The sequence below is a fragment of the Megalobrama amblycephala genome, linkage group LG20 (assembly GCF_018812025.1).
Source record: "Megalobrama amblycephala isolate DHTTF-2021 linkage group LG20, ASM1881202v1, whole genome shotgun sequence".
Taxonomy (NCBI): Eukaryota; Metazoa; Chordata; class Actinopteri; order Cypriniformes; family Xenocyprididae; genus Megalobrama; species Megalobrama amblycephala.
The window spans coordinates 32263826-32291567 of record NC_063063.1 but is presented as its reverse complement, the minus strand read 5'-3'; the positions used below and the strand labels follow the sequence as shown (position 1 = coordinate 32291567).

General features: G+C 40.2%; 3 protein-coding genes across 4 annotated transcripts in view; 2 read left to right on the top strand and 1 right to left on the bottom strand.

Moving 5' to 3' along the window:
- Positions 1–132: 132 nt before the first annotated feature.
- On the bottom strand, positions 133–6049 carry hpdl (4-hydroxyphenylpyruvate dioxygenase-like). Its single transcript, XM_048170334.1, has 5 exons — positions 5373–6049; positions 3397–3563; positions 3101–3252; positions 2218–2339; positions 133–667 (listed from the first exon to the last, which is right to left on the bottom strand). The coding sequence occupies exons 1-5, from the start codon at positions 6035–6037 to the stop codon at positions 469–471; spliced, it is 1305 nt and encodes a 434-aa protein (XP_048026291.1). The 5' UTR covers positions 6038–6049; the 3' UTR covers positions 133–468.
- A 3739-nt stretch (positions 6050–9788) lies between these two features.
- Positions 9789–21257, top strand: zranb1a (zinc finger, RAN-binding domain containing 1a). The gene is given in 10 exon segments (XM_048170332.1): positions 9789–10303; positions 10305–10722; positions 12507–12694; positions 12767–12920; positions 14989–15060; positions 15136–15334; positions 15456–15576; positions 17781–17910; positions 17984–18213; positions 20470–21257. Coding segments are annotated over 10 exon segments (2103 nt in total). The 5' UTR covers positions 9789–9931; the 3' UTR covers positions 20689–21257.
- A 2759-nt stretch (positions 21258–24016) lies between these two features.
- Positions 24017–27742, top strand: part of mtr (5-methyltetrahydrofolate-homocysteine methyltransferase) — a 37654-nt gene continuing 33928 nt past the window's right edge. The window contains exons 1-3 of one of the 2 annotated variants that reach the window (XM_048170507.1): positions 24017–24224; positions 26854–27065; positions 27181–27270. In XM_048170507.1, coding sequence (XP_048026464.1) covers positions 24197–24224; positions 26854–27065; positions 27181–27270 — 330 coding nt within the window. In that variant the 5' untranslated portion in view covers positions 24017–24196. Of the gene's footprint in view, positions 24255–26853; positions 27066–27180; positions 27271–27742 lie in introns of both variants that reach the window. The other variant, XM_048170506.1, reaches the window with a different exon arrangement.

Sequence of the window (27742 nt, the reverse complement as noted above, 5' to 3'; positions counted from 1 at the left end):
TCATGAAATGTGACAAATGCAGCTGTCAGAGCAACAGTTGTCCAGTTGTCACAAAGCAATGTTTGGATCCATTTTGTTTTCTCTAGTTGGTTTTGTACATTGATTTCAAATTAAACATGATTAAAGAAAAGATTGACGTCATCATGCTGTCCGGAGGCTTTGATTTATCTGACAGAAACACACAGATCAACAGTACAGCTGATACTCCACTGTCAATGTCACATAAAAGAATTTAGGAGTGAAATACAGCACAGGTTTAGACATCATATCAGTCTACTGAATAAATAAATCACGTACATTTCAAACACAGATAATATTAGAAGTGCCCTGAACTGAAGACTGTTGCAGTCAAACATGGTAAAAGTCCTGTAAAAAGGACAGAATCAGATTCATTCCACACAAAAGTTCCCAATCGCACCACAATCACTAAATCTAAAGCAGCTCCATCTCAGTCTCTGAGAGCGTCAGTCAGCGATGAGTCGTTTGTACATTATGCCGCTGCGTCTCGTGACGCTCCGGCTCCTCGTTCTCCATGTAAGCCTGCACAGATCTCCAGAGCGCACGGATGTTCCCCTCGCCGAAGCCCGTGGCGCCTCTCCGCTCGATGAGCTCCAGGAAGAAGGTGTCCTCTCCAAAAATGGGCTTGGTGAACACCTGGAGCAGGTACCTGAGGACACACATATCAACAACAGTGTTTATATCAGGCACAATGCAGCAAAACATTACTTTGAATGGATCAGAAATTAAATATATTTAAAATTTTGTTTAATCTGCAAACATCTTAACCCTTATAGGGTCTTTTTAGACCCCAAATGACGTTTGCTAAAGTAATTAAAAAAAAAAAAAAAAAGTTCTCTTTGTTCAAATGACATGAAACGTACAGTGGTTCACACTTTCTAGATCCACAAATAAAAAAATAATTGGAGTGATATCTTGTTTTTATGTTAGTGAAGAAAAAAAAAGTCACACTCAGGGTAAACTTTGGGGTCTCCAGGCAACAAAATGTAATTTTGAAACAAAATAATTGTTTTTTAAAAAACAAATGTAATTTTACTCTGTTTATTAATGTTTTTACTTCATATTTGTGCAGTTTTTGTTTTAATACAAAAACAGCTTTTTATGTAAAATTAACTTTATAAAAGACCCACATTTCCAACTTTCATTTATGGGGATAACATGGATAATTTGACATGGTTTAGTGTGAGATTTTTGCCCATCTTTTGGAAAATGCAGTTTTAAAAGTAAAAAATGATCACTTTATCCAGTAGATGCTGCAGAGCTCCACTATTTGCTGTTTGACTGACTGAAAGACATCTTTACACAAGTATTTTCAGCTGGATTCATATCTAAATATTATGAAATCACAATTATGACAATAAAAATTACTTTTTGACAAAGTTTAACATTTTTTTGTACTGAAAAAAAAAAAAGTTTTTCAAAAATGTTGATTTTGAGGATGAATTTTGTCCATTTTCTAAGCGGGGTCTCATCATAATGTAACAATATTGAAAAACTGATTTTTTTTTTTTTTATAAAAAAATACTAAACTTTGACAAAAAGTAGCTTTTATTGTCATAATTGTGATTTGATAATATTTAGATATGAATCCAGCTGAAAATACTTGTGTAAAGATGTCTTTCAGTCAGTCAAACAGCAAATAGTGGAGCTCTGCAGCATCTACTGGATAAAGTGATCATTTTTTATTTTTAAAACTGCATTTTCCAAAAGATGGGCAAAAATCTCACACTAAACCATGTCAAATTATCCATGTTATCCCCATGAATGAAAGTTAGAAATGTGGGTCTTTTATAAAGTGAATTTTACATAAAAAGCTGTTTTTGTATAAAAAAATATTTAAACATTTTTTTAAAATTTATTTATAGAATTTAAAAAAAAATATATGATAAATCCTCCACAAATGTCAAGTAAAAACATTAATAAACAGAGTAAAATTACATGCGTGTTAAAAAAAACAATTATTTTGTTTCAAAATTACATTTTATTGCCTGGGGTCTGTGGAGACCCCAAAGACCCCGAGTGTGACTTCCCAAACGAAGACCGCACAAGGGTTAATTTGACTATTGTGAAGCATATGGGTTTAGTGTCTCAGATATCAAGCAGGATTTGATTAAAAACTAATATACATGTCCGTCAAAATCTATTCTGGGTCAGTGATGCTGACAGTGGTGTGTGGGACGGACGCAGTGTCAGTCATACCGTTGACTCGGTGTGATCCGGCTGTCTGTGTCCGTGTGGTTGTCAGTGTCCAGGAGAATTCCGTACCGGCTCAGTGTGTGAGGATCTAGACCCGCCTCCAAGATCTCCTGCTGCTTTCCCACCTGCCAAAACACACACACAAACACACAGATCATTATGAGCCATGTGAACATGAATTATGGATCATTCTTCAGATATGTACAGCGTCTGTGACTAAACTTTTAATTGACATTCTGTTATAATTTTTTAATTAAAAAAAAAAAAAATGTTAATTGCAAATTATATATTGAGCATAACAATCTGAGGGAAACATAAGCATTGGAGCTGCATAAACGAAACCTGATGATCCCAAAAAAATCTTGAGTTTCAATGGAAACAATTATTTATTCATCTAGAAATAGAGCAATATCTAAAATATTTATGATTAATTTTACTTTGTGAAAGAAGACGCATTAAATAGAGTGTGTTTGTGTCACCCGGTGGGTGTTTTTGGTAAAGCGCCTAAACAAAATCTCACAGGAACAGGAATTTCTGGGATATCAGCTTAAAATTTGGAATTCAACTTGGTTAGACATATGACTTTTATTTTATAGCAATTCAAATTATATAAAAATCTCACTGGATTATTTCAAGTAATGGCAAAATGAATGTTTGGAAATGTAAACTGATATTTCCTACAGACACACTACAGCAAAAGAAAATACTAACGTGCCTAAGACTTTTGCACAGTACTTGTATACATTTTATATAAAATAAAAAATGCTTTGATTAATTTTGATTAATAAATTCTCTGATTTTTACTGTGACTTTCAGACTGCACTGTGTGGATGTGTTGTTCTGGACTGAACCCGTGTGCACAGCGCAGTATTCCTGACCGTCAGACCTCAGTGTAGTATGCAGGTGGAGGAGAGAAGAACTGGACTCCGGCCCGATGCATTGTTTGAGCCGTGCTCACAATATCTTCAGTGTAGAGCCCGATGTGCTGGATTCCTGCTCCTTTGTGCTGATCCAGAAACGAGTCCACCTGGTTTCTGCCTGGAATTAAACCACTATTATTAAACAGAGAGCTGTGATCTCACTGCTCAGCACTCAACTCGAGCAAGTTATTTAAATATTAGTACATAATAGTTAAAGACACGTAATATAAAGTGGGTGTGAGATTTAAATGCATGACCGTACCTTGCTCAGGAAGAGACTCTGCGATCACAAACTTGCAGTCGGGCTCCTTTTTGTCTTTGAAGGGCAGAGTGATTCCCGACTCACTGCATTTCCAGTATTCCATCGCCGTCAACCGCAGCCCGATCCCGTCGTAGTTCAACACGTATCCCTCCTCCACGTCCTCATTCCTGCACAGGGAGAATGGGTCATGATCACAGAATGATGAATCGGACAATATTTGGACAGTTTGGAGATCTTATTTGTTTGCATCAAATAGCACATTTACATTTGGCAAACACTTATCCAAATCACTGCATTCAAGCTGTTCATGCATTCCCTAGGATTCAAACCCATGACCTTGGCGTTGCAACTCTACTGTTTGACTGTACTCTTTGAACATTTATGCATTTGGCAGACACTTTTATCCAAAGTGACTTGCATTGCATTCAAGGTATACTTTTTAGCAGTTCATGCATTTCCTGGGAATCAAACCCATGATCTTGGCATTGCAAGTGCCATACTTTACTGTTCGAGCCGTTTACACTCATGCATTTGGCAGATACTTTTATCCAAAGTGACTTACATTGCATTCAGTGTTTACAATGGATCAGATCATGCATTGCCTGGGAATCAAACCCATGACCTTGGCGTTGCAAGTGCCATACTTTACTGTTTGAGCCATTTAAATTTATGCATTTGACAGATACTTTTATCCAAAGTGACTTGCATTGTATTCAAGCAAAGTATACCTTTTAACAGTTTAGGCATTCCCTGGGAATTGAACCCATAACCTTGGCGTTGCAAGTGCCATACTTTACTGTTTGACCCATTTAAATTTATACATTTGGCAGATACTTTTATCCAAAGTGACTTGCATTGCATTCAGTGTTTACATTGGATCAGTTCATGCATTGCCTGGGAATCGAACCCATGACCTTGGCGTTTCAAGCGCCGTTCTTTACTGTTCGAGCCCTTTAAATTCATGCATTTGGCAGATACTTTTATCCAAAGTGACTTGCATTGCATTCAAAGTATACCTTTTAACAGTTTATGCATTCCTAGGGAATCGAACCCATAACCTTGGCGTTGCAAGTGCCATATTTTACTGTTTGACCCATTTAAATTTATACATTTGGCAGATACTTTTATCCAAAGTGACTTGCATTGTATTCAGTGTTTACATTGGATCAGTTCATGCATTGCCTGGGAATCGAACCCATGACCTTGGCGTTGCAAGTGCCATACTTTACTGTTCGAGCCGTTTAAATTCATGCATTTGGCAGATACTTTTATCCAAAGTGACTTGCATTGCATTCAGTGTTTACATTGGATCAGTTCATGCATTGCCTGGGAATCGAACCCATGACCTTGGCGTTGCAAGCGCCATACTTTACTGTTCGAGCCGTTTAAATTCATGCATTTGGCAGATACTTTTATCCAAAGTGACTTGCATTCCATTCAGTGTTTACATTGGATCAGTTTATGCATTCCCAGGGAATCGAACCCATGACCTTGGGGTCGCAAGCACCATACTTAACTGTTTGACCCATTTACATTTATGCATTTGGCAGATTCTTTTATCCAAAGTGACTTGCATTACATTCAGGGTATACCTTTTAACAGTTTATGCATTCCCTGGGAATCGAACCCATGACCTTGCCTTTGCAAGTACCATACTTTACTTGAGGTGTTTACATTTAAGTATTTGGCAGACGCTTTCATCCAAAGTGACTTGCATTGCATTCAGGGTATACAAGGCATACTTTTTAGCAGTTCACGCATTCCCTGGGAATCGAACCCATGACCTTGGGGTCGCAAGCACCATATTTTACTGTTTGAGATGTTTACATTTAAGCATTTGGCAGACGCTTTTATCCAAAGTGATTTGCACTGTACACTTTTTAGCAGTTCATGCTTTGCCTGGGAATCGAACCCATAACATTTGCATTTGAGTTCCAATCAGCAGCAGCACTAGGCTGGTGAATGCATGATGATACCTGTCAATGAAGAACCTCTGGAAGCCGAAGCTCTTCTGGTACCAGCGGGTGATGTGTGCAGTGCTTCTCCGGGGACAGGCATACGTGATGTGGTCGAAATGAGTGATGGGACACTGCGATCGGTCTGCGGTCTGCGAGTCCGTCCCGACCTGATGGAAGCCAGGCAGAAAGAGCCCCTCATAGTGAGAGCTGTCTATGAGAGTGTGGCACACGTTACCCACCGCAGACTTGATGACGGAGAAGGTGACCCGTCCACGGTCATCGCGAACCTCCGTGGGCGGCTGGAGGAACTCACAGAGACCCTGATCCCGCAGCGCCCGGGACGCCCGCTCCACATCCTCCACCTCGAAACACACGTTACTCACTGTGTCCACCGGGTAGTGTGCATGGGTTCCATACAGACATTTCAAGTCCCGCTGGTCTCTGGCTGTGACAGAATTCCAACCACGTGACACATGTCCATTCAACCACCGCAGCGCCTCGTTCGGCCTCTCGTTGACCACAAACACGGCCGATCCTCGGCGGAGCGCGAGCTGCTTCGTTCGGTCTGTCAGTCTGGCCGCAAACACATTAAACTGGAACCGGGAAACGAGTTCATGAGCAACTTTATCCACGTTTGAGACATGCAGTGAAATGTGATGCAACCGGCTCAAGTAGGCTGCCATGTTGGGATGACGTCACACAAAGGGGCGTGTCACAATCACGGTTATGTTATTATTATATACATAAACGCAGATATTTAATATTCTCACAGGTTCTTGCTTTTCCAGAAAGCATTAATTGGTTCAAATGAAGTTGTGCAATATTTTGAAAATGTATTTTAAATGATTAACACCCTTGTGTGTGGTATTCTTTTTTTATTTTCATGATTATATGTATTTTAAAAGCATGGTTTTTACATACAACATTGCCTAAAAATAAATGAAACCCCTAATAAAATCAAAATAAAAACTTAATTTCTCACTCTATGGTTGGTTTCCACATGGTGTGGAATCGTCCAATCGGCAGCGGTGCGTTTGGTCACGTGCACGTGACGGTGCGCGAGACGCTGGTCGTTTTTATTTTGTCAGCGCCGCCATTAAATCCGCATCTAAATCAACGTTCAGGGATTAGAAACAGTATTCATCGATTTAAAAACATTCAACGACTGATATAAAGCTCAGAGAATAAACAACGCTATGGAGTGCGAATAACAACGATAAAGACTGACTGAGGTGATTTAAGTCTCATTAATGAGGAGCCGCGCGTCGAGCGATGTGAGTATTTACATGTTTTAGAAGGAATATGTGTCTGTCCGAGTATTAATGTAACTTATTTACAAATAATCGTGTCAGTGGTGAGCGGAACGAATGTAAATTATTACAATATTAACACAGTCAGTGCTGCGAGGTATCAGGAATAAAAACTGAACTGTGACATAAGGGTGTCATTAGATATTAACACTGTCAGTGCTGTGAGACAACATTAATACTGGCATCAGTAACTTTAACACTGTCATTGCTGTGAACATTAATACTGTCGTTAATAACATTAATGCTGTCCTTAATAACATTAATACTGTTTGTGCTGTGATATAACAATAATACTGTCCTTAATAACATTAATACTATCAGTGCTGTGATATAACATTAATACTGGCATCAGTAACTTTAACACTGTCATTGCTGTGAACTTTAATACTGTCCTTAATAACATTAATACTGTTTGTGCTGTGATATATAACATTAATACTGTCCTTAATAACATTAATACTGTCAGTGCTGATATAACATTAATCTGTCATTAATAACAGTAAGTTTTAGTGCTGTGATATAACATTAATACTGTCATTCATAACATCAATACTGTCTGTGTTGTGATATAACATTAATATTGTCCTTAATAACTTCAATACTGTCAGTGCTGTGAGATAACATTAATCTGTCATTAATAACAGTGATAGTTTTAGTGCTGTGATATAACACTAATATTGTCCTTAATAACATTAATACTGTCAGTGCTGTGAGATAACATTAATACTGTCATTCATAACATCAATACTGTCTGTGCTGTGATATAACATTAATACTGTCCTTAATAACATTAATACTGTCAGTGCTGATATAACATTAATCTGTCATTAATAACAGTAAGTTTTAGTGCTGTGATATAACATTAATACTGTCATTCATAACATCAATACTGTCTGTGTTGTGATATAACATTAATATTGTCCTTAATAACTTCAATACTGTCAGTGCTGTGAGATAACATTAATCTGTCATTAATAACAGTGATAGTTTTAGTGCTGTGATATAACACTAATATTGTCCTTAATAACATTAATACTGTCTGTGCTGTGATATAACATTAATCTGTCATTAATAACAGTGATAGTTTTAGTGCTTTGATAAAACATTAATACTGTCATTCATAACATCAATACTGTCTGTGCTGTGATATAACATTAATCTGTCATTAATAACAGTGATAGTTTTAGTGCTGTGATAAAACATTAATACTGTCATTCATAACATCAATACTGTCTGTGCTGTGATATAACATTAATACTGTCCTTAATAACATCAATACTGTCTGTGCTGTGATATAACATTAATATTGTCCTTAATAACATCAATACTGTCTGTGCTGTGATATAACATTAATATTGTTCTTAATAACATCAATACTGTCTGTGCTGTGATATAACATTAATACTGTCATTCATAACATCAATACTGTCTGTGCTGTGATATAACATTAATATTGTCCTTAACATCAATACTGTCTGTGCTGTGATATAACATTAATATTGTTCTTAATAACATCAATACTGTCTGTGCTGTGATATAACATTAATATTGTCCTTAATAACATCAATACTGTCTGTGCTGTGATATAACATTAATGTCCTTAATAACATCAATACTGTCTGTGCTGTGATATAACATTAATGTCCTTAATAACATCAATACTGTCTGTGTTGTGATATAACATCAGTACTGTCATTCATAACATTAATACTGTCCTTATTAACATTAATACTGTCATTAATAACAGTAATAGTTTTAGTGCTGTGATAAAACATTAATACTGTCATTCATAACATCAAGACTGTCCGTGCTGTGATATAACATTAATACTGTAATTAATAACATTAATACTGTCAGTGTTGTGATATAATATCAATACTGTTAGTGCTGTGATATAATATCAATACTGTCAGTGCTGTGATATAACATTATTACTGTCATTCATAACATCAGTACTGCCAGTGCGGTGAAATAACATTATTACTGTCCTTAATAACATCAATACTGTCAGTGCTGTGAAATAACATTAATACTGTAATTAATAACATTAATACTGTCAGTGTTGTGATATAACATTAATACTGTAATTAACAACATTAATACTGTCAGTGCTGTGATATAATATCAATACTGTTAGTGCTGTGATATAATATCAATACTGTCAGTGCTGTGATATAACATTAATACTGTAATTAATAACATTAATACTGTCAGTGTTGTGATATAACATTAATACTGTAATTAACAACATTAATACTGTCAGTGCTGTGATATAATATCAATACTGTTAGTGCTGTGATATAATATCAATACTGTTAGTGCTGTGATATAATATCAAGACTGTCCGTGCTGTGATATAACATTAATACTGTAATTAATAACATTAATACTGTCAGTGTTGTGATATAACATTAATACTGTAATTAACAACATTAATACTGTCAGTGCTGTGATATAATATCAATACTGTTAGTGCTGTGATATAATATCAATACTGTCAGTGCTGTGATATAACATTATTACTGTCATTCATAACATCAGTACTGTCAGTGCTGTGAAATAACATTAATACTGTCAGTGCTGTGATATAACATTAATATTGTAATTAATAACATTAATACTGTCAGTGCTGTGATATAATATCAATACTGTCAGTGCTGTGAAATAACATTAATACTGTCAGTGCTGTGATATAACATTATTACTGTCATTCATAACATCAGTACTGTCAGTGCTGTGATATAACATTAATACTGTAATTAATAACATTAATACTGTCAGTGCTGTGATATAATATCAATACTGTCAGTGCTGTGAAATAACATTAATACTGTCAGTGCAGTGATATAACATTAATATTGTAATTAATTGTTATGTCATTCATAACAATAATACTGTCAGTGCTGTGAAATAACATTAATACTGTCATTAATAACAGTAATTATTTTTGTTTTTGTTTGCAGATTTCTGTCTCTATCTCAATGTGTGACTCTGATGTGAGTGAGTGAGTGTGTGTGTGTGTGTGTGTGTGTGTGTGTGTGTGTGTGCGAGTGAGTGAGTGAGTGAGTGTGTGTGATCGAGTGTGTGCGAGCAAGTGTGTGTGTGTGTGTGAGTGATCGAGCGAGTGTGTGTGTGAGTGAGCGAGCGAGTGTGTGTGTGTGAGTGATCGAGCGAGTGTGTGTGTGAGTGAGCGAGCGAGTGTGTGTGTGTGAGTGATCGAGCGAGTGTGTGTGTGAGTAAGCGAGCGGGTGTGTGTGCTGATCCATCATGACAGAGCTGTCTGTGAAGTGGTCATGTGAGTACTGCACATATGAAAACTGGCCGTCTGCTATTAAATGCACCATGTGCCGCGCTCAGAGGCCCAGCGGAACCATCATAACAGAGGAGCCGTTCCTGAGCAGCACTGGCCCGCGCGCCGGACACCAGTGGGACCCCGTGCACAGCGACAGCCTGCTCATCTGCCCCGATTCCAGTGCCCGGCCCCGCGTCCGCCCGGTCGAGTCTTCCGAGCACAGTGGTAAATGGTCGTGTCAGGTGTGCACCTACCTGAACTGGCCCAGAGCGGTCCGCTGCACTCAGTGCCGCAGCCTCCGACAGCGCATGTGCAGCCCCACAGAAACCCCACAGACGTCCGGGACCTGGCCGCCGACCCGTGTCCGTCCCCTCGGTAGATCCGTGTGAGGAATACAACGACCGGAATCGGCTCAACACGCGGGTGCAGTGCTGGACCTGCTCAGTCTGCACGTACGAGAACTGGCCCAAATCCCCTCGCTGCGTGGTGTGCGACAACCCCAGACCCAACGACGCCTATCAGCTGAGCGAGCCTGACGAGCCCTCGTCTGTGATTAACGAGCAGCAGCGCGGGCGAGCGCGGGGCGTGTGCAGCGGGGCGCAGCGGTACTCGCCCATCTCCTCTAAACGTGAGGCAGAGCTGCAGATTGAGCTGGCTGCTGGAGCTCAGAGCGGAAAGGACGAGTTAGAGATGGACTACAAGAAGCTCAAACAGATCAAGAACCGCATGAGGAAAACAGACTGGCTGTTTCTCAGCGCCTGCGCTGGTGAGTGTCTTAATCAGTGTAAAGCATGTTAAAGGATTAGTTCACTTCAGAATTCAAATTTCCTGATAATTTACTCACCCTCATGTCATCCAAGATGTTCATGTCTTTCTTTCTTCAGTTGAAAAGATATGAAGGTTTTTGAGGAAAACATTCCAGGATTTTTCTCCATATAGTGGACTTCACTGGGGTTCAACAGGTTGAAGGTCCAAATGTCAGTTTCAGTGCAGCTTCAAAGAGCTCTACATGATCCCAGACGAGGAATAAGAGTCTTATCTAGAGAAACCATCGGACATTTTCTAAAATAAATAAAAATTATATACTTTTTAACCACAAATGCTCGTCTTGCACTGCTCTGTGATGCTCCACGCATGACGTAATCATGTTGGAAAGGTCACGGAAGTACTGATGCAGTGTCTACAAAGCGAACATGCAAAGACTAAGACAAAAAAAAGGGTAAAACAATGATGTCGGACGATTTTGAAGTTGGAGGAGAAAATGAGATGGAGTTTTTCACCCTACCGCGGTACCTCCACCTACATCACACGTGACCTTTCCAACATGATTACGTCATGCGTGGAGCATCTCAGAGCAGTGCAAGATGAGCATTTGTGGTTAAAAAGTATATAATTTTTATTTTTTTTCAGAAAATGGCCGATGGTTTCTCTAGATAAGACTCTTATTCCTCGTCTGGGATCATGTAGAGCTCTTTGAAGCTGCACTGAAACTGACATTTGGACCTTCAACCCGTTGAACCCCAGTGAAGTCCACTATATGGAGAAAAACCCTGGAATGTTTTCCTCAAAAACCATCATTTTTTTTTTTTCGACTGAAGAAAGAAACACATAAACATCTTGGATGACATGTGGGTCAGTAGTGTTGTTCAGCAGAGATGAGATCATCTTCGACAGAATGAACTAAGCACTGTATTCCAGCAGCTTTGAATTGTAAAGTCTGGCTGTATTTCCATGTGGTGATGTCATGTGCGGAGCTTCATTGTCTTTTGTTTGCATTGATTCCCGTGACTCATTGACTTGTGTCATTCATGTATCTGAGTTGACGTGTTACTCGCAGTCAAAATGCGGTTTAGTTAGCATGCTATATTATTACATTTATGTTTATGCCAGATGCTTTTATCAAAATCAGCATACATTGCATTCAAGGTACACATTTGATCAGTTCATGCATTCCCTGGGAATCGAACCCATGACTTTGGTGTTGCTAGCACCATGATCTAATCTTTGAGTTCCAAATGAAACATTCATAATGTGTTTTAATTGCTGTAGATTAATGATTGTGCGTAGTTACCATTGTGGATACAAACAAATATCAAATATTGGTCATATAATTACACATAAATATGTGCATTACCAGACACTTAAACACAAAAGTGATCTGGTTTTGTAGCTGTAAACACTGAAATGATTGGAGACACTGTTATTAATATCATGCAGAACAACAAGACAAGTAAACACACATACACACACGTGACATTGACCTTTACGCTGATTCAGAAGTATGCAAACCCTGCAAGTGTGTGTCAATGAGCTGCTCGTGTTCTGGGTCAGTCTGACATGTGGAGATCTTCAGACAGCTGATGTCTCGACCGGTGACCGGCACATGGACTGACCACTTCACATGCTGCCCTTTAAGACATGTTAACCACCTAACATCAGTAATGAACCCTACTAATGCACACGTGTGGAGCGAGCGCGTTCTGTCCTGATGACCTCGTGAAGCATTCTCGAAAACATGATCAACCAGCTCACCATCATGTGTGTGTGCAGGTGTAGTTGAAGGTGATCTGTCTGCGGTGGAGGCCTACAAGTCATCGGGTGGAGACATCGCACGTCAGCTGACCGCCGACGAGGTGCGTCTGCTGAACCGACCCTCTGCGTTTGACAGCGGCTTCACTCTCGTTCACCTCGCCATCCGCTTCCAGAGGCAGGACATGCTGGCCATTCTGCTGACAGAGGTGTGTGATCGGTGGATTATTTGAGATCGTCCTGCTGTGGAAGTGTGTTTGAAGGCTTGTGTGTGTTCGCAGGTGTCCCAGCGCGCCGTGAAATGCATCCCAGCGATGGTTTGCCCTGAGCTGACAGAACAGATCCGCAGGGAGATCAGCGCGTCGCTGCACCAGCGCAAGGGAGATTTCAACTGCTACTTCCTGACAGACCTTGTTACATTTACACTGCCAGCAGGTGGGAGACACACACACACACACACACACTCACACACGCTCTCTCACTCGCTCACACGTTCACTCACACACTCACTCACACACACATACACACACACTCACTCACTCACACACTCATTCACTCACTCACTCACTCACTCGCACACACACACTCTCGCACACTCACTCATTCACTCACTCACACACTCACACACACTCTCGCACACTCACTCACACTCACTCACACACTCACTCACTCACTCACTCACACACACACACTCTCGCACACTCACTCATTCACTCACTCACACACACACACACACTCTCGCACACTCACTCACACTCACTCACACACTCACACACTCTCGCACACTCATTCACTCACACACTCACTCACTCACACTCACACACACACACACACACACTCTCGCACACTCACACACTCACTCACTCACTCACACACACACACACTCTCGCACACTCACTCATTCACTCACTCGCACACTCACTCATTCACTCACTCGCACACTCACTCACACTCACTCACACACACACACACACTCTCGCACACTCACACACTCACTCACTCACACACACACACACTCTCGCACACTCACTCATTCACTCACTCGCACACTCACTCACACTCACTCACACACTCACTCACACTCACACACACACACACACACTCTCGCACACACACTCATTCACTCACTCACACACTCTTGCACACACACTCATTCACTCACACACACACTCTCGCACACTTATTCACTCATTCACTCACTCACACACTCACTCACACTCACACACACACACACACACACTCTCGCACACTCACTCACTCATTCACTCACTCACACACACACACTCTTGCACACACACTCATTCACTCACACACACACTCTCGCACACTCATTCACTCACTCACACACTCACTCACACACACACACACACACACACACACACACACACACACACACACTCGCACACTCACTCATTCACTCACTCACACACACACTCACGCACACACACTCACGAACACACACTCACTCACTCACTCATTCACTCACTCACACACTCTCGCACACTCACTCTTGCACACTCACTCACACTCACACACACACTCTCGCACATTCATTCACTCACTCACACACACACACACACACACATACACACACACACACACACACACACACACTCTCGCACACTCACTCACACACACACTCGCACACTCACTCACTCATTCACTCACTCACACACACACACTCACGCACACACACTCACGAACACACACTCACTCACTCATTCACTCACTCACACACACACACACACACTCTTGCACACTCACTCACTCACACTCACACACACACACACACTCTTGCACACTCACTCACTCACACTCACACACACACACACACTCTCGCACACTCACTCATTCACTCACACACACACTCTTGCACACACACTCATTCACTCACACACACACTCTCGCACACTCACTCATTCACTCACACACACACACACTCCCTCACACACACATTAACACACACACACTTGCGCACACTAACACACTTTATTTTTTTGGTGAATTGTGGGTCATTCCACAGGCGTAATGGTTTTTATACAAACTGTATTTTCTCTCCCCCTACACTACCCCTAAACCTAACCATCACAGGAAACTGTGCACACTTTTACTTTCTCACAAAAACTCATTCTGTGTGATTTATAAGCCTTTTGAAAAGTGGAGACATGGAGTAATGTCCTCATAATCACCCTCTTCTTGTAATACCCATGTCATTATACACATTTGTGTCCTGATATGTCACAAAAACACACACACAGACACACACGCTCACAGTACGAGTGTCAGTACTGCTATAACAGTATTGGTGTGTGATGTTGTACAGTAATCACAGTGATCTCCAGGAAGAGCTGCGATCATTCAGTAAATACATTTTCATGACTGGATTCTGCATTTTCTGCATGTTGGAAATCTTAAAGCTGAATCCAGTATCCTGTAGGCGCTGATAGCCGTATAAACACGTGTGGCTGCTTTGAGTTTGACGTTTGGCTTCTGCGTTTGACAGATATTGAAGATCTGCCTCCCGCCGTTCAGGAGAAGCTGTTTGATGAAGTCCTGGACCGTGACGTTCAGAAGGGTGAGACGCTAGAAGCCTGTTTCATTACAGCAGTGCGTTTGTGTCCAGTGTTTCTCATAGAGTGTGTGTGTCCAGAGCTGGAGGAGGAGTCCGCCGTCATCAACTGGTCTCTGGAGTCGGGCACGCGTCTGGATAGTCGTCTGTACGCTCTGTGGAACCGCACCGCTGGAGACTGTCTGCTGGACTCGGTTCTACAGGCCACGTGGGGCATTTATGATAAAGACTCTGTGCTGAGAAAAACTCTACATGACAGTTTACACGACTGCTCTCACTGGTGAGACACATGGATCTGTGTGTGTGTGTGTTCATGTGCGCAACATGGAATTTAAGATAAATGATTTAATGATACAAGTATTTGAATGTGTGTGTGTGTGTGTGTGTGTGTGTGTGTGTAGGTTCTACACGCGCTGGAAGGAGTGGGAGTCGTGGTATTCCCAAAGTTTTGGGCTTCACTTCTCTCTGAGAGAGGAACAGTGGCAGGAGGACTGGACCTTCATCATCAACCTCGCCAGTCAGGTACATACGCAAACACACTCGCATACTCACACAAACGCACACTCGCACATACACACACAAACACACACTCTTTCATGCTCACACAAACATGCACACACATACTCACAAACGCACACTCAACGCACATACACACACAAACACACACTCTTTCATGCTCACACAAACATGCACACACATACTCACAAACGCACACTCAACGCACATACACACACAAACACACACTCTTTCATGCTCACACAAACATGCACACACACTCTCACACAAATGCACACTCAACTCACCCACAACACACCCATACAAACACACACACACACATACTCACAAACACAGAAACACATGCACTTACTCACACAAATGCACTCTCACATGCACAAACACACACTCTTTCATGCTCACACAAACATGCACACACATACTCACAAACGCACACTCAACACACATACACACACAAACACACACTCTTTCATGCTCACACAAACATGCACACACACTCACACAAACGCACACTCAACTCACCCACAACACACCCATACAAACACACACATACACACACACACACATACTCACAAACACAGAAACACACGCATATACTCACACAATTGCACTCTCACATGCGCAAACACACACACGCACACACACTCATATGCACATACACACTCTTGCATACACACGCACACTCACAAACACACTTCACATGAATGCACACACTCACACAAACACTTGCACATACACACACTCACACATTATCACAAACATTCACTTTTGCACACTCACACAAACTCACTCAAACGCACTTGCACACTCACACACACAAACTCACACAAACACCGACAAACACACTCATATAAACACACTTACACACACACACACACTCTGTGCGAGAGTGTTTGTGTGAGTGTGCGAGTGTGTGTTTCTGTGTTTGTGAGTATGTGTGTGTGTTTCAGAGTGTACTCACAAACACAGAAACACACACTCGCACACTCACACAAACACTCTTGCACATACAGTACACACACTTACACATAATCACAAACATTCACTTTTGCACACTCACACAAACTCGCACACAAACTCACTCAAACATGCTTGCACTCTCGCACAAACACACAAATACTGACAAACACACTCATATAAACACTTACACACAAACACACACTCATACACATACACACACATACTCACAAACACAGAAACACACTCATGCACATACACACTATCGTACACTCACACACGCACACTTATACAAACACACACAAACACACTCTCACATACTCACACAAATGCACTCACATGCACACATACACAAACTCACACACTCACACAAACACACATGCACACAAACACAAATGCACTCACACACACTCGCACATAAACACACTCATGCACATACACTTGCATACACACATGCACACTCACAAACACACTTCACAAACGCACACACTCACACAAACTCACAAACACACTTTCACAGATTCACACATACGTACTCGCGCACACACAAACACACTCTCATGCACATACACACACAACTCAACTCGCAAACATACAGAATCACATGCACAAACTCTCACACAAACACTCTCGCACATACACACACTCACTCAAACGCACTTGCACACTCACACAAACTCACACTCAACTCACCCACACACACACCCATACAAACACACACACACTCACAAACACAGAAACACACGCACATACTCGCACAATTGCACTCTCACATGCGCAAACACACACACTCATGCACATACACAATCTTGTATACACACACGCACGCACGCACACTCACAAACACACTTCACATGAATGCACAACACTCACACATAATCACAAACATTCACTTTTGCACACTCACACAAACTCGCACACAAACTCACTCAAACGCACTTGCACACTCGCACACACACAAACTCACACAAACACTGACAAACACACTCATATAAACACGCACACGCACACACTCACACAAACACACACTCTCATGCAAACACTCACTCATACACACACACACACACACACACTCTCTCTCGCACACAGGCACACACTCACACAAACACTGATGAACACACTCATATAAACACACGCACACACTCACACACACACAAACACACACTGCTCTGCCTGTAATTACAGTAGTTCATTCTTAAAGCCTGTGCCTTGTATTCTCTTTACTCATGTCATGTTCCTCTGTGCCGCTGCAGCCCGGGGCGAGTCTGGAGCAGACGCACATATTTGTTCTGGCTCATATCCTGCGGCGGCCCATCATCGTTTACGGAGTCAAGTATTACAAGAGTTTCCGTGGGGAAACTTTAGGATACACTCGATTTCAAGGTGAGACGTTCAGAAGAGACCTTTATTGTCATGTGGAAACACACAGAAGTGTGACTTGTGTGTGTGTGTCCAGGTGTTTACCTGCCGTTGCTATGGGAACAGAGCTTCTGCTGGAAAAGTCCGATTGCTCTCGGTTACACGAGAGGTCACTTTTCTGCTCTGGTTGGCATGGAAACCGACGGCTGTGATAATCGTGGCGCAGGCGCCAACCTCAACACCGATGATGACGTGACGGTGACCTTCCTGCCACTGGTGGACAGTGAGAGGAAACTACTACAGATCCACTTCCTGTCAGCACAAGAGGTACACACACACACTCACAAACACACACTAAGGCTGTCAACTTAAAATGTGAATTTTGAATATTCAAAAATATATATATAAAAAAGTAGTGTGTGATCAGTGCTTCAGCTCTTTGTATTAAATTATGCATAAATGCATGATGCTGTTTTCTTCATAATTGTTTATGCAATTTACGACATTATATTTGATTTATAAACATTAGTTTAAATGACAGTCAAGTTATTTCATTATGAATAAACGTTTAATTCGGTGCATTAATATTTTGCTCATTGCGCCCTCTTGTGGCCTCAGGAGACAAAAGCTTTTGCCCCGAACTGAAATTATGTCTTTTAAATTCAAATATAATTTGAATATTAGTAAAATTTAAGTATAAAATTCAAATTTACATTTTGACAACCCTAAAACACACACACACACACACACACACACACACACATATACTCACTCACTCACTCACTCACTCACTCACAGACACTCACACAATCACAAACACAATCACTCTCACACACTTACACATATACACACTCATACACACACATATACTCACACTCTCACACTCGCACACACACACACACACACACACACACACAGACAAACTCACTCACAGACACACAATCAGAAACACAATCACTCTCACACACTTACATACAGACACACACACTCACACACACACACACACAAATACACACACACATATACTCACACTCTCACACTCGCACACACACACACACACACACTCACACACAGACACACATATACACACATCACATCACACACACACACACACACACACACACACACACACACACACACACACACACACACACACACACAGACAAACTCACTCACAGACACACAATCAGAAACACAATCACTCTCACACACTTACATACAGACACACACACACACACACACACTCACACATACACTCACACACACACACACACACACACACAGACAAACTCACTCACAGACACACAATCAGAAACACAATCACTCTCACACACTTACATACAGACACACACACTCACACACACACATATACACACATATACTCACTCACTCACTCACAGACACTCACACAATCACAAACACAATCACTCTCACACACTTACACATATACACACTCATACACACACATACTCTCACACTCGCACACACACACACACACACACACACACACACACACACACACACACACACACACAAACAGACTCACTCACTCACAGACACACAAACACAATCACTCTCACACACAGACACAGACACATATACACACTCACACACACACACACACACACACACACACACACACACACACACAGACAAACTCACTCACAGACACACAATCAGAAACACAATCACTCTCACACACTTACATACAGACACACACACTCACACACACACACACACATATACACACACACACATATACTCACACTCTCACACTCGCACACACACACACACACACAGACAAACTCACTCACAGACACACAATCAGAAACACAATCACTCTCACACACTTACATACAGACACACACACACACACACACATACACTCACACACACACACACACACACACACACACACACAGACAAACTCACTCACAGACACACAATCAGAAACACAATCACTCTCACACACTTACATACAGACACACACACTCACACACACACACACACACAAATACACACACACATATACTCACTCACTCACTCACAGACACTCACACAATCACAAACACAATCACTCTCACACACTTACACATATACACACACATATACTCACACTCTCACACTCGCGCACACACACACACACACACACACACACACACACACAAACAGACTCACTCACTCACAGACACACAAACACAATCACTCTCACACACTTACACATACACACTCACACACACAGACACAGACACATATACACACTCACTCTCTCACACACACACACACACACACACACACACACACACACACACACACACACACACACACACACACACACACAGACACACAGTCTCACACATACACAGTCTCACACATACACACACTCAGTCACACACTTACACACACACACACACACACACACACGCCTCAATTGAGTGTATTAGTTTTTATGCACATTTATAGAATTTATGCACATCTTGGTGTTTCCGTCCAGCGTTATATGATGTGATATCCTCAAGTTTGCATAAACCAGGAGGATGGATCCAGCGTATCCGAGATTGACAGATGATGTGTGTGTTTCAGATGGGCAGTGAGGAGCAGCAGGAGCGTCTGCTCAGGGAGTGGCTGGACTGCTGCGTGACGGACGGCGGGACGCTGGTGGCGCTGCAGAAGAGCAGCAGACGCAGACATCACCCGCTCATCACGCAGATGCTGGAGAAGTGGCTGGACGGATACCGGCAGATGCTCCCGTGTCCCGCGCTCTCGGACGGCGAGGACGAAGAAGACGACGAGGACGAGTGATCCTGCTGGAGGAAACCAGCTCAAACCATTTCAACACTGTCTCACAGACGCCCTCTTTCCCAGAATGCAATGCAACTCCCCCCCAAACAAAAACATTGAGGGCTATCTTTGTGTTTAGTCAAATGAATTCTTTGTTTCTTGAATTTCTCTCCAGCGAAACTACGTTTGTGTCCATCATCGTGCTGCATGTGGCTCTCTAACTATGGAATGATGAAAATAACCAGAGCTTATTAAACGAGCACTTACACGAAGCACACACGCAGATGTTTATTCTTTCCGTTGAAACGATAAAACTGATCACAGGAATCAATGTTTATGATTTAACTCACACTAAATGCGCACATTTCTCACGAGTGTTTCTGTTTCCCTTCGGTTCTTTCCTCTGGAGTGACGCGTGTGCGTTTTGTTCTTTTGATTGTATTTATTTTTGTCTGAGCCGTGTGTTCGCTCGCACTGTGAGGAAAGAGTTCACGGACGTGTTGACCTGTGATCTCATCTGTACCTCATTTGTGATGTCAGGTGATTCAGAACGGCTTTAACATTAAACTAGAAACACATCTGCTCTCTCATCGTTGTCTGCCTCTTTATTCTTGTGCAAAATGGCAAATAATTGCAGCAGAAATACATATCGCATTCCACAGAAATAATAATTAACTTTCACATTTTTAAAGCATTTTTTTGTCCCTCAACTGCAGGACACTTAATCAGAAATTAAACGCATCCAGCCACAAATCTGACGTCATTCGAGCGTTTTGCTCATAGAAAGTGAATCTCATTCAAAAGTAAAGCAGTTCTCATTACTGTAATGAATCTGCTGTTTTATTTATTTATTCACATATTATTTTGATCATCTCTATTATTCTCAGTAGTGATTAGATCACTTTTTGTCATAATTTCAACTTTTTTTTAATTATTTGTCATAATTATTATTTAGTATATCATTATTTCAACTTTTGGCCTGATAATTTTGACTTTTTGTCATAATTTTCTTTTAAGTAATTGACATGCTTTGTCATAATTATATGAGCACTTGTGTCATTATTATGACTTAGTATATCATAATTTTGACTTTTTATGTCATTACTTTGTCATAATTATGACTCATGTAATACTTTTTACTTTTTGTCATAGTTTCAACTTTATGTAAATTATTGTCATAATTATGAGTCAATTTCAAATTTTTATCCGATAATTTTGACTTTTTGTAAGTACTGTAATTGACATACAAAGTCATAATTATGACAAGTACTATGTAGTGTCATAATTTTGACTTTTCATGTCATTCGACCTTTTAATTTTACTTTTTAATTTCATAATTATTACTTATGCCATAATTTCAACTTTTCATTGCATAATTTTGACTTATGTCATACTTTTTGTCATAGTTTCAGCTTTTTATGTAAATTATTATTTGTCATAATTATGATTTAGTATATCATAATTTCAACTTTTTGACTCAATTATGATTTGTCATTGTTACTTTGTCAATTTAAACTTTTTACCTGATAATTTAAACTTTTTGTAAGTAACTGACATACTAAGTCTTTATGACATAAGTACTTGTGTCATAATTATGACTTAGTAATGTCATAATTTTGACTTTTTAATTTCATAATTATTACTTATGCCATAAGTTTTAACTTTTATCTCATAATTTTGACTTTTTAATTTCATAATTATTACTTGTGCCATAAGTTTTAACTTTTATCTCATAATTTTGACTTTTTAATTTCATAATTATTACTTATGCCATAATTTCAACTTTTTATCGCATAATTTTGACTGTCATAATTATGACTTATGTCATAATTTTCGTCATAGTTTCAGCTTTTTGTCATAATTATGATAAAGTGTATCATAATTTCAACTTTTTGACTAAAAATTATGACGTCAATTTTGACTTAATTTTATGTCAGTTTCAAATTTGTATCTGATAAATGTAACTTTTTGTCATTTTCATTTAAGTATTTGACATAATGAGTCATAATTATGATATAAGTACTTGTCAATTATGACTTTAGTATGCCATAATTTTGACTTTTTATATCATAATTTTTACTTTGTCATAATTGACTTTTTAATTTTCATAATTATTACTTGTGCCATAATTTCAACTTTTTATGTGAAATTATTACTTGTCATAATTGATTTAGTATATCATGATTTCAACTTTTTGACTCATAATTATGACTTATGTCTTTTTATCTAATAATTTTAACTTTTTGTAAATAATTGCAAGTATTATTGCCATAATTATGACTTAGTAATGTCATATATTTGACTTTTTATGTCATTACTTTGACGTCATTTTGAATTTTTGTCATAATTAAGACTTAAACTCAATTATTACTACTTATTAATGTAATAATTATGATATAGTATGTCATAATTTTGAGTTTTATGTCATAATTATTTACAAACGCATGATTTTTTCCCTATGTGTTGAAGTAATATTGAGCAAATATGAAAAGCAGGGTCATAACTGTGCCCAGAAACAACATCTGAGTTGAAACTAAATGAAGAAATATATATTTTATGATGAGGCTGAATCAGTAGTAGTTCTATTCAATAATGTGATTCCCAGTGAATCTCTTGATTGACTCTGTGCTTCAGAAATCTTTTATAATCTAGATCTAGAATGACTCCTACTGTGAATCTAACAGCAGTTTCACTGTGACTGTGGTGTTTGACCAGCAGATGTCCTCAGTGTGTTACTGTGGAACCTTCAAAACAGTGAATCATTTAGCGAAGCATCGGTTCAATAGATTCAAAGCGTCTCCCATCAGGAGAGCTGCAGGAGAGGTCAGAGGTCACAGGCAGGGTCAGTCAGTATAGATCAGGTCTGTGGTCAGCAGTAAGACACGTTCATGCCTGGATCAATAACACGTGTCACGCACACACACAGATCGAAACTGTTTCATGTTGCTGTGAAAAACACAAAGATTGTCTCATTAATTACACATAATTTTTCAAAAGACAATAAACTGAGGCATGGAGCCTGAATCAGTTTGAACATCACGTGTGTGTTCATGTGAACTGAACTTTACCCATCAGGTGATTCTCATGCTGAGGGTCAAAGGTCAAACTGAAGCTGGTTTGTGCTGGATCCAAATGGTTCTGGAGTTCCAGTTCTTTTTTGGACTTAATGACCCATATGATCCTTACATCACATATTATTCAATTATTAGATATTATAGTTTAAATGCTTTTCCTGCTTTATTAAGTTATTTATGCTCTGTCGTTATAAGGAATAAAATCCTTTATTTATATATATTATTATGGTTTAAAATATTTACATATATGTACATAAAGGTGTGGAAATTACACAACAGCAGGAGTCGCGCATGCACAGCAGTGCCCGTGTCAGGCCGCGCATGCGCGACTCTCCTACACGTGTTCGGCGCGCAGAACTTTCCCAACAAGAAAGTTTGTCGGAGTTTCACACACCCGGCCTGACTTCACTGCACTGCGTTTAACGTCACACTCATTCGGCTGTTTATTCGGCACGATGCCGCCGACGATTCATCACAGTTCCGGTGAGTTCAGGCTCGGTTCTGCTGCAACAGGTGATGCATGCACGCGCTTCAGTTGCATCAGCTGATCGCTGCCCAAATCAATCTGATTCATGCAAATGATGATGTTATTATTAATTTTAGTGTGTGATGTGAGAGTCAGAGAGAAATGAAGATGTTATGGATCAGTTTGATGCAGCTTTGATTTCTTGTGTAACAGAAGCTATTTGTTTGTTTGTTTGTGTGCGCGTGCACGGACAGCAGTGCACGTGTGTCAGTCAGGCTGAAAATATTTTGTTATGATCCATGCCGGTGACGTCATCAGCCTGATCAGTGCATCAGTATGTCATTGACATCAAAATCAAAATTGCTGAATTTAAAGTGTATTTTTGCACACAAAAAAAAAAAAAATCACTGAAGATTATTTGCAACATTTTTTAAATCATCGTTTTAAGTTTTGTTGTGAATTCGTGATTGATGAATCTTTTGCGAGTTATTGAAGTTATTGAACTGAATTGAATCAACATTGAAGTAATTTGAGTTGAATAATGACTTTCTTCTGTAGAAATGATCTGATCTGATTAATGAGAATCTGAATTTCTCTCATATTTGATGAATTTTTGCATCATTAATTCTGATTTATTACTGTGAAGCTGATTTGAATCAATCTGTGTTGTATAAAGCGCTGTAGAAATAAAGCTGACTTGATTGTGTGTGTCTGTGATTTGTGTTTGTGTCTCTCTGTGTGTGTTTGTCTCTTGTTTGTGTGTACGCTTGTGTGTTTTTGTATGTCTGTTTGTGTGCGTGTGTGATTTGTGTGTCTGTGTGTCTTTATGTGTGATGTGTTTGTGTGTCTGTGTATGCATGTGTGTGATTTATTTGTCTGTGTGTGTTTGTGTCTATTTGTGTGTATCTTTGTGTGCTTGTGTGTGTGTATGTCTGTTTGTTTCTTTGTGTGTGTGTGATTTGTTTGTGTGTCTGTGTGCGTCTGCACATGCGTGTGCGATTTGTGTCTCTCTGTGTGTGTCTCTCTATGTTTGTGTGCATGTCTGTTTTATTTGTGTGTCTGTTTGTTTGTTTGTGTATGCATGTGTGTGATTTGTGTTTGTGTCTCTCTGTGTGTGTTTGTCTCTTGTTTGTGTGTGCACTTGTGTGTTTTTGTATGTCTGTTTGTGTGCGTGTGTGATTTGTGTGTCTTTATGTGTGATGTGTTTGTGTGTGTGTCTGTCTTTGTGTATGCATGTGTGTGATTTATTTATCTGTGTCTGTGTATGTATGTCTGTATCTTTGTGTGCGTGTGTGTGTGTGTGTGTGTGTGTATGTTTGTTTCTTTGTGTGTGTGTGATTTGTTTGTGTGTCTGTGTGCGTCTGCACATGCGTGTGCGATTTGTGTCTCTGTGTGTGTCTCTCTCTGTTTGTGTGCCCGTTTGTGTGTATGTCTGTTTTATTTGTGTGTGATTTGTTTGTGTGTCTGTGTGTGTCTCTGTGTATTTGTGTCTTTATGTGTGCGTGTGTGTGATTTGTGTGTCTTTATGTGTGTATGTGTGATGTGTTTGTGTCTGTTTGTGTGTGTGTCTGTCTTTGTGTATGCATGTGTGTGATTTGTCTGTGTGTGTGTATGTATGTTTGTTTATTTGTGTGTATCTTTGTGTGTGTGTGTGTGTGTATGTTTGTTTATTTGTGTGTGTGTGATTTGTTTGTGTGTCTGTGTGCGTCTGCATGTGCGTGTGTGATTTGTGTCTCTCTGTGTGTGTCTCTCTCTGTTTGTGCCCGTTTGTGTGTATGTCTGTTTTATTTGTGTGTCTGTGTGTGTCTCTGTGTATTTGTGTGTCTTTATGTGTGCGTGTGTGTGATTTGTGTGTCTGTGTGTGTATGTGTCTGTTTGTGTGTGTCTGTCTTTGTGTATGCATGTGTGTGATTTATTTGTGTCTGTGTGTGTTTGTGTGTGTCTGTCTGTGCATTTGTGTGTGTGTCTATGTATGTGTTTATTTGTGTGTATCTTTGTGTGTGTATGTCTCTGTGTGTATATCTGTTTGTGTCTGTGTGCGTCTGCACGTGCGTGTGCGATTTGTGTGTCTGTGTGTGTGTTTGTCTTTGTATATGCATGTGTGTAATTTGTTTGTGTGTCTGTGTATTTGTGTATGTCTGTTTATTTGTGTCTGTGTGTGTATCTTTGTATGTCTGTGTGTCTCTTTATTTGTGTGTGTGTGCGTGTGTGATTTGTTTGTGTCTGTTTTGTGTGTCTGTGTGCGTCTGCACGTGCATGTGCAATTTGTGTGTCTGTGTGTGTGGTTTTTTTTGTGTGTGTCTCTGTCGGTTTATTTGTGAGTGTGTGTGTGTGTGTGTGTGTCTCTGTCGGTTTATTTGTGAGTGTGTGTGTGTGTGTGTGTGTGTGTGTGTCTCTGTTTGTTTGTTTTGTGCGTCTGCATGTGCGTGTGTGATTTTCTGTCTGTATGTGTGTGTGTGTCTCTCTCTGTGTGTGTTTGTGATTTGGTGTGTTTGTGTGTTTGTATGTCTCTCTCTTTGTGTGTCTCTCAATTTAATTCAAGGTGTGCTTTATCGGCATGACAATTACAATGTATTACCAGAGCATTTCTAATTTTTTCTAACATCAACATCTGTGTGTGTGTGTGTGTGTGTGTGTGTTGAGCAGGAAGAGCGTTGTCTCTCCGGGATGAACTCGTGCAGCTCCTGCAGCAGAGGATTCTGGTTCTGGACGGAGGAATGGGAACGATGATCCAGCAGAGGAACCTGGAGGAGGAAGATTTCAGAGGTCAAGAGTTCAAAGATCATCCCAAGAGTCTGAAGGGCAATAATGACATCCTGAGCATCACTCAACCGGACGTCATCTACAGCATACACAAGGTGTGTGTGTGTGTGTGTGTGTGTGTGTGTGTGTGTGTGTGTGTGTGTGTGTGTGTGTGTGTGAGCTTTAAAAGCCATTGAAGTGATCTGAATCAGCGCGTCTGTGTGTCCGCAGGAGTATCTGGAGGCCGGCGCTGACATCATTGAGACGAACACCTTCAGCAGCACCAGCGTCGCTCAGCAGGACTACGCCATGGAGGATCTGGTGACCGTTGCTTTCATTTATGTGTTTGACATCAAGTGCTGAAATTCAGATATGATAATGAGCGTTCGGTTTCTGACCAATCAGAGCAGAGCAGCTCTCAGAGGGGCGGGGTTTAGAGTGCCCGAATCTTTGAACGAAGCGTTTCAGACACTGAGAGAAAAGAGCTGATGCTGCAGTGGATATTATGAGAGAATTAAAGTGTTTTTGGCTAAATAAATTGTAGGAGATTCCAGAACTCATAATAGGGGCACTTTAAAGGGTTAGTTCACCCAAAAATGAAAATAATGTAATTAATTACTTACCCTCATGCCGTTCCACACCCATAAGACCTTCGTTCATCTTCGGAACACAAATTAAGATATTTTTGATGAAATCCGATGGCTCAGTGAGGCCTGAGCAATGACATTTCCTCTCTCAAGATCCATTAATGCACTAAAAACATATTTAAATCAGGTCATGTGAGTACAGTGGT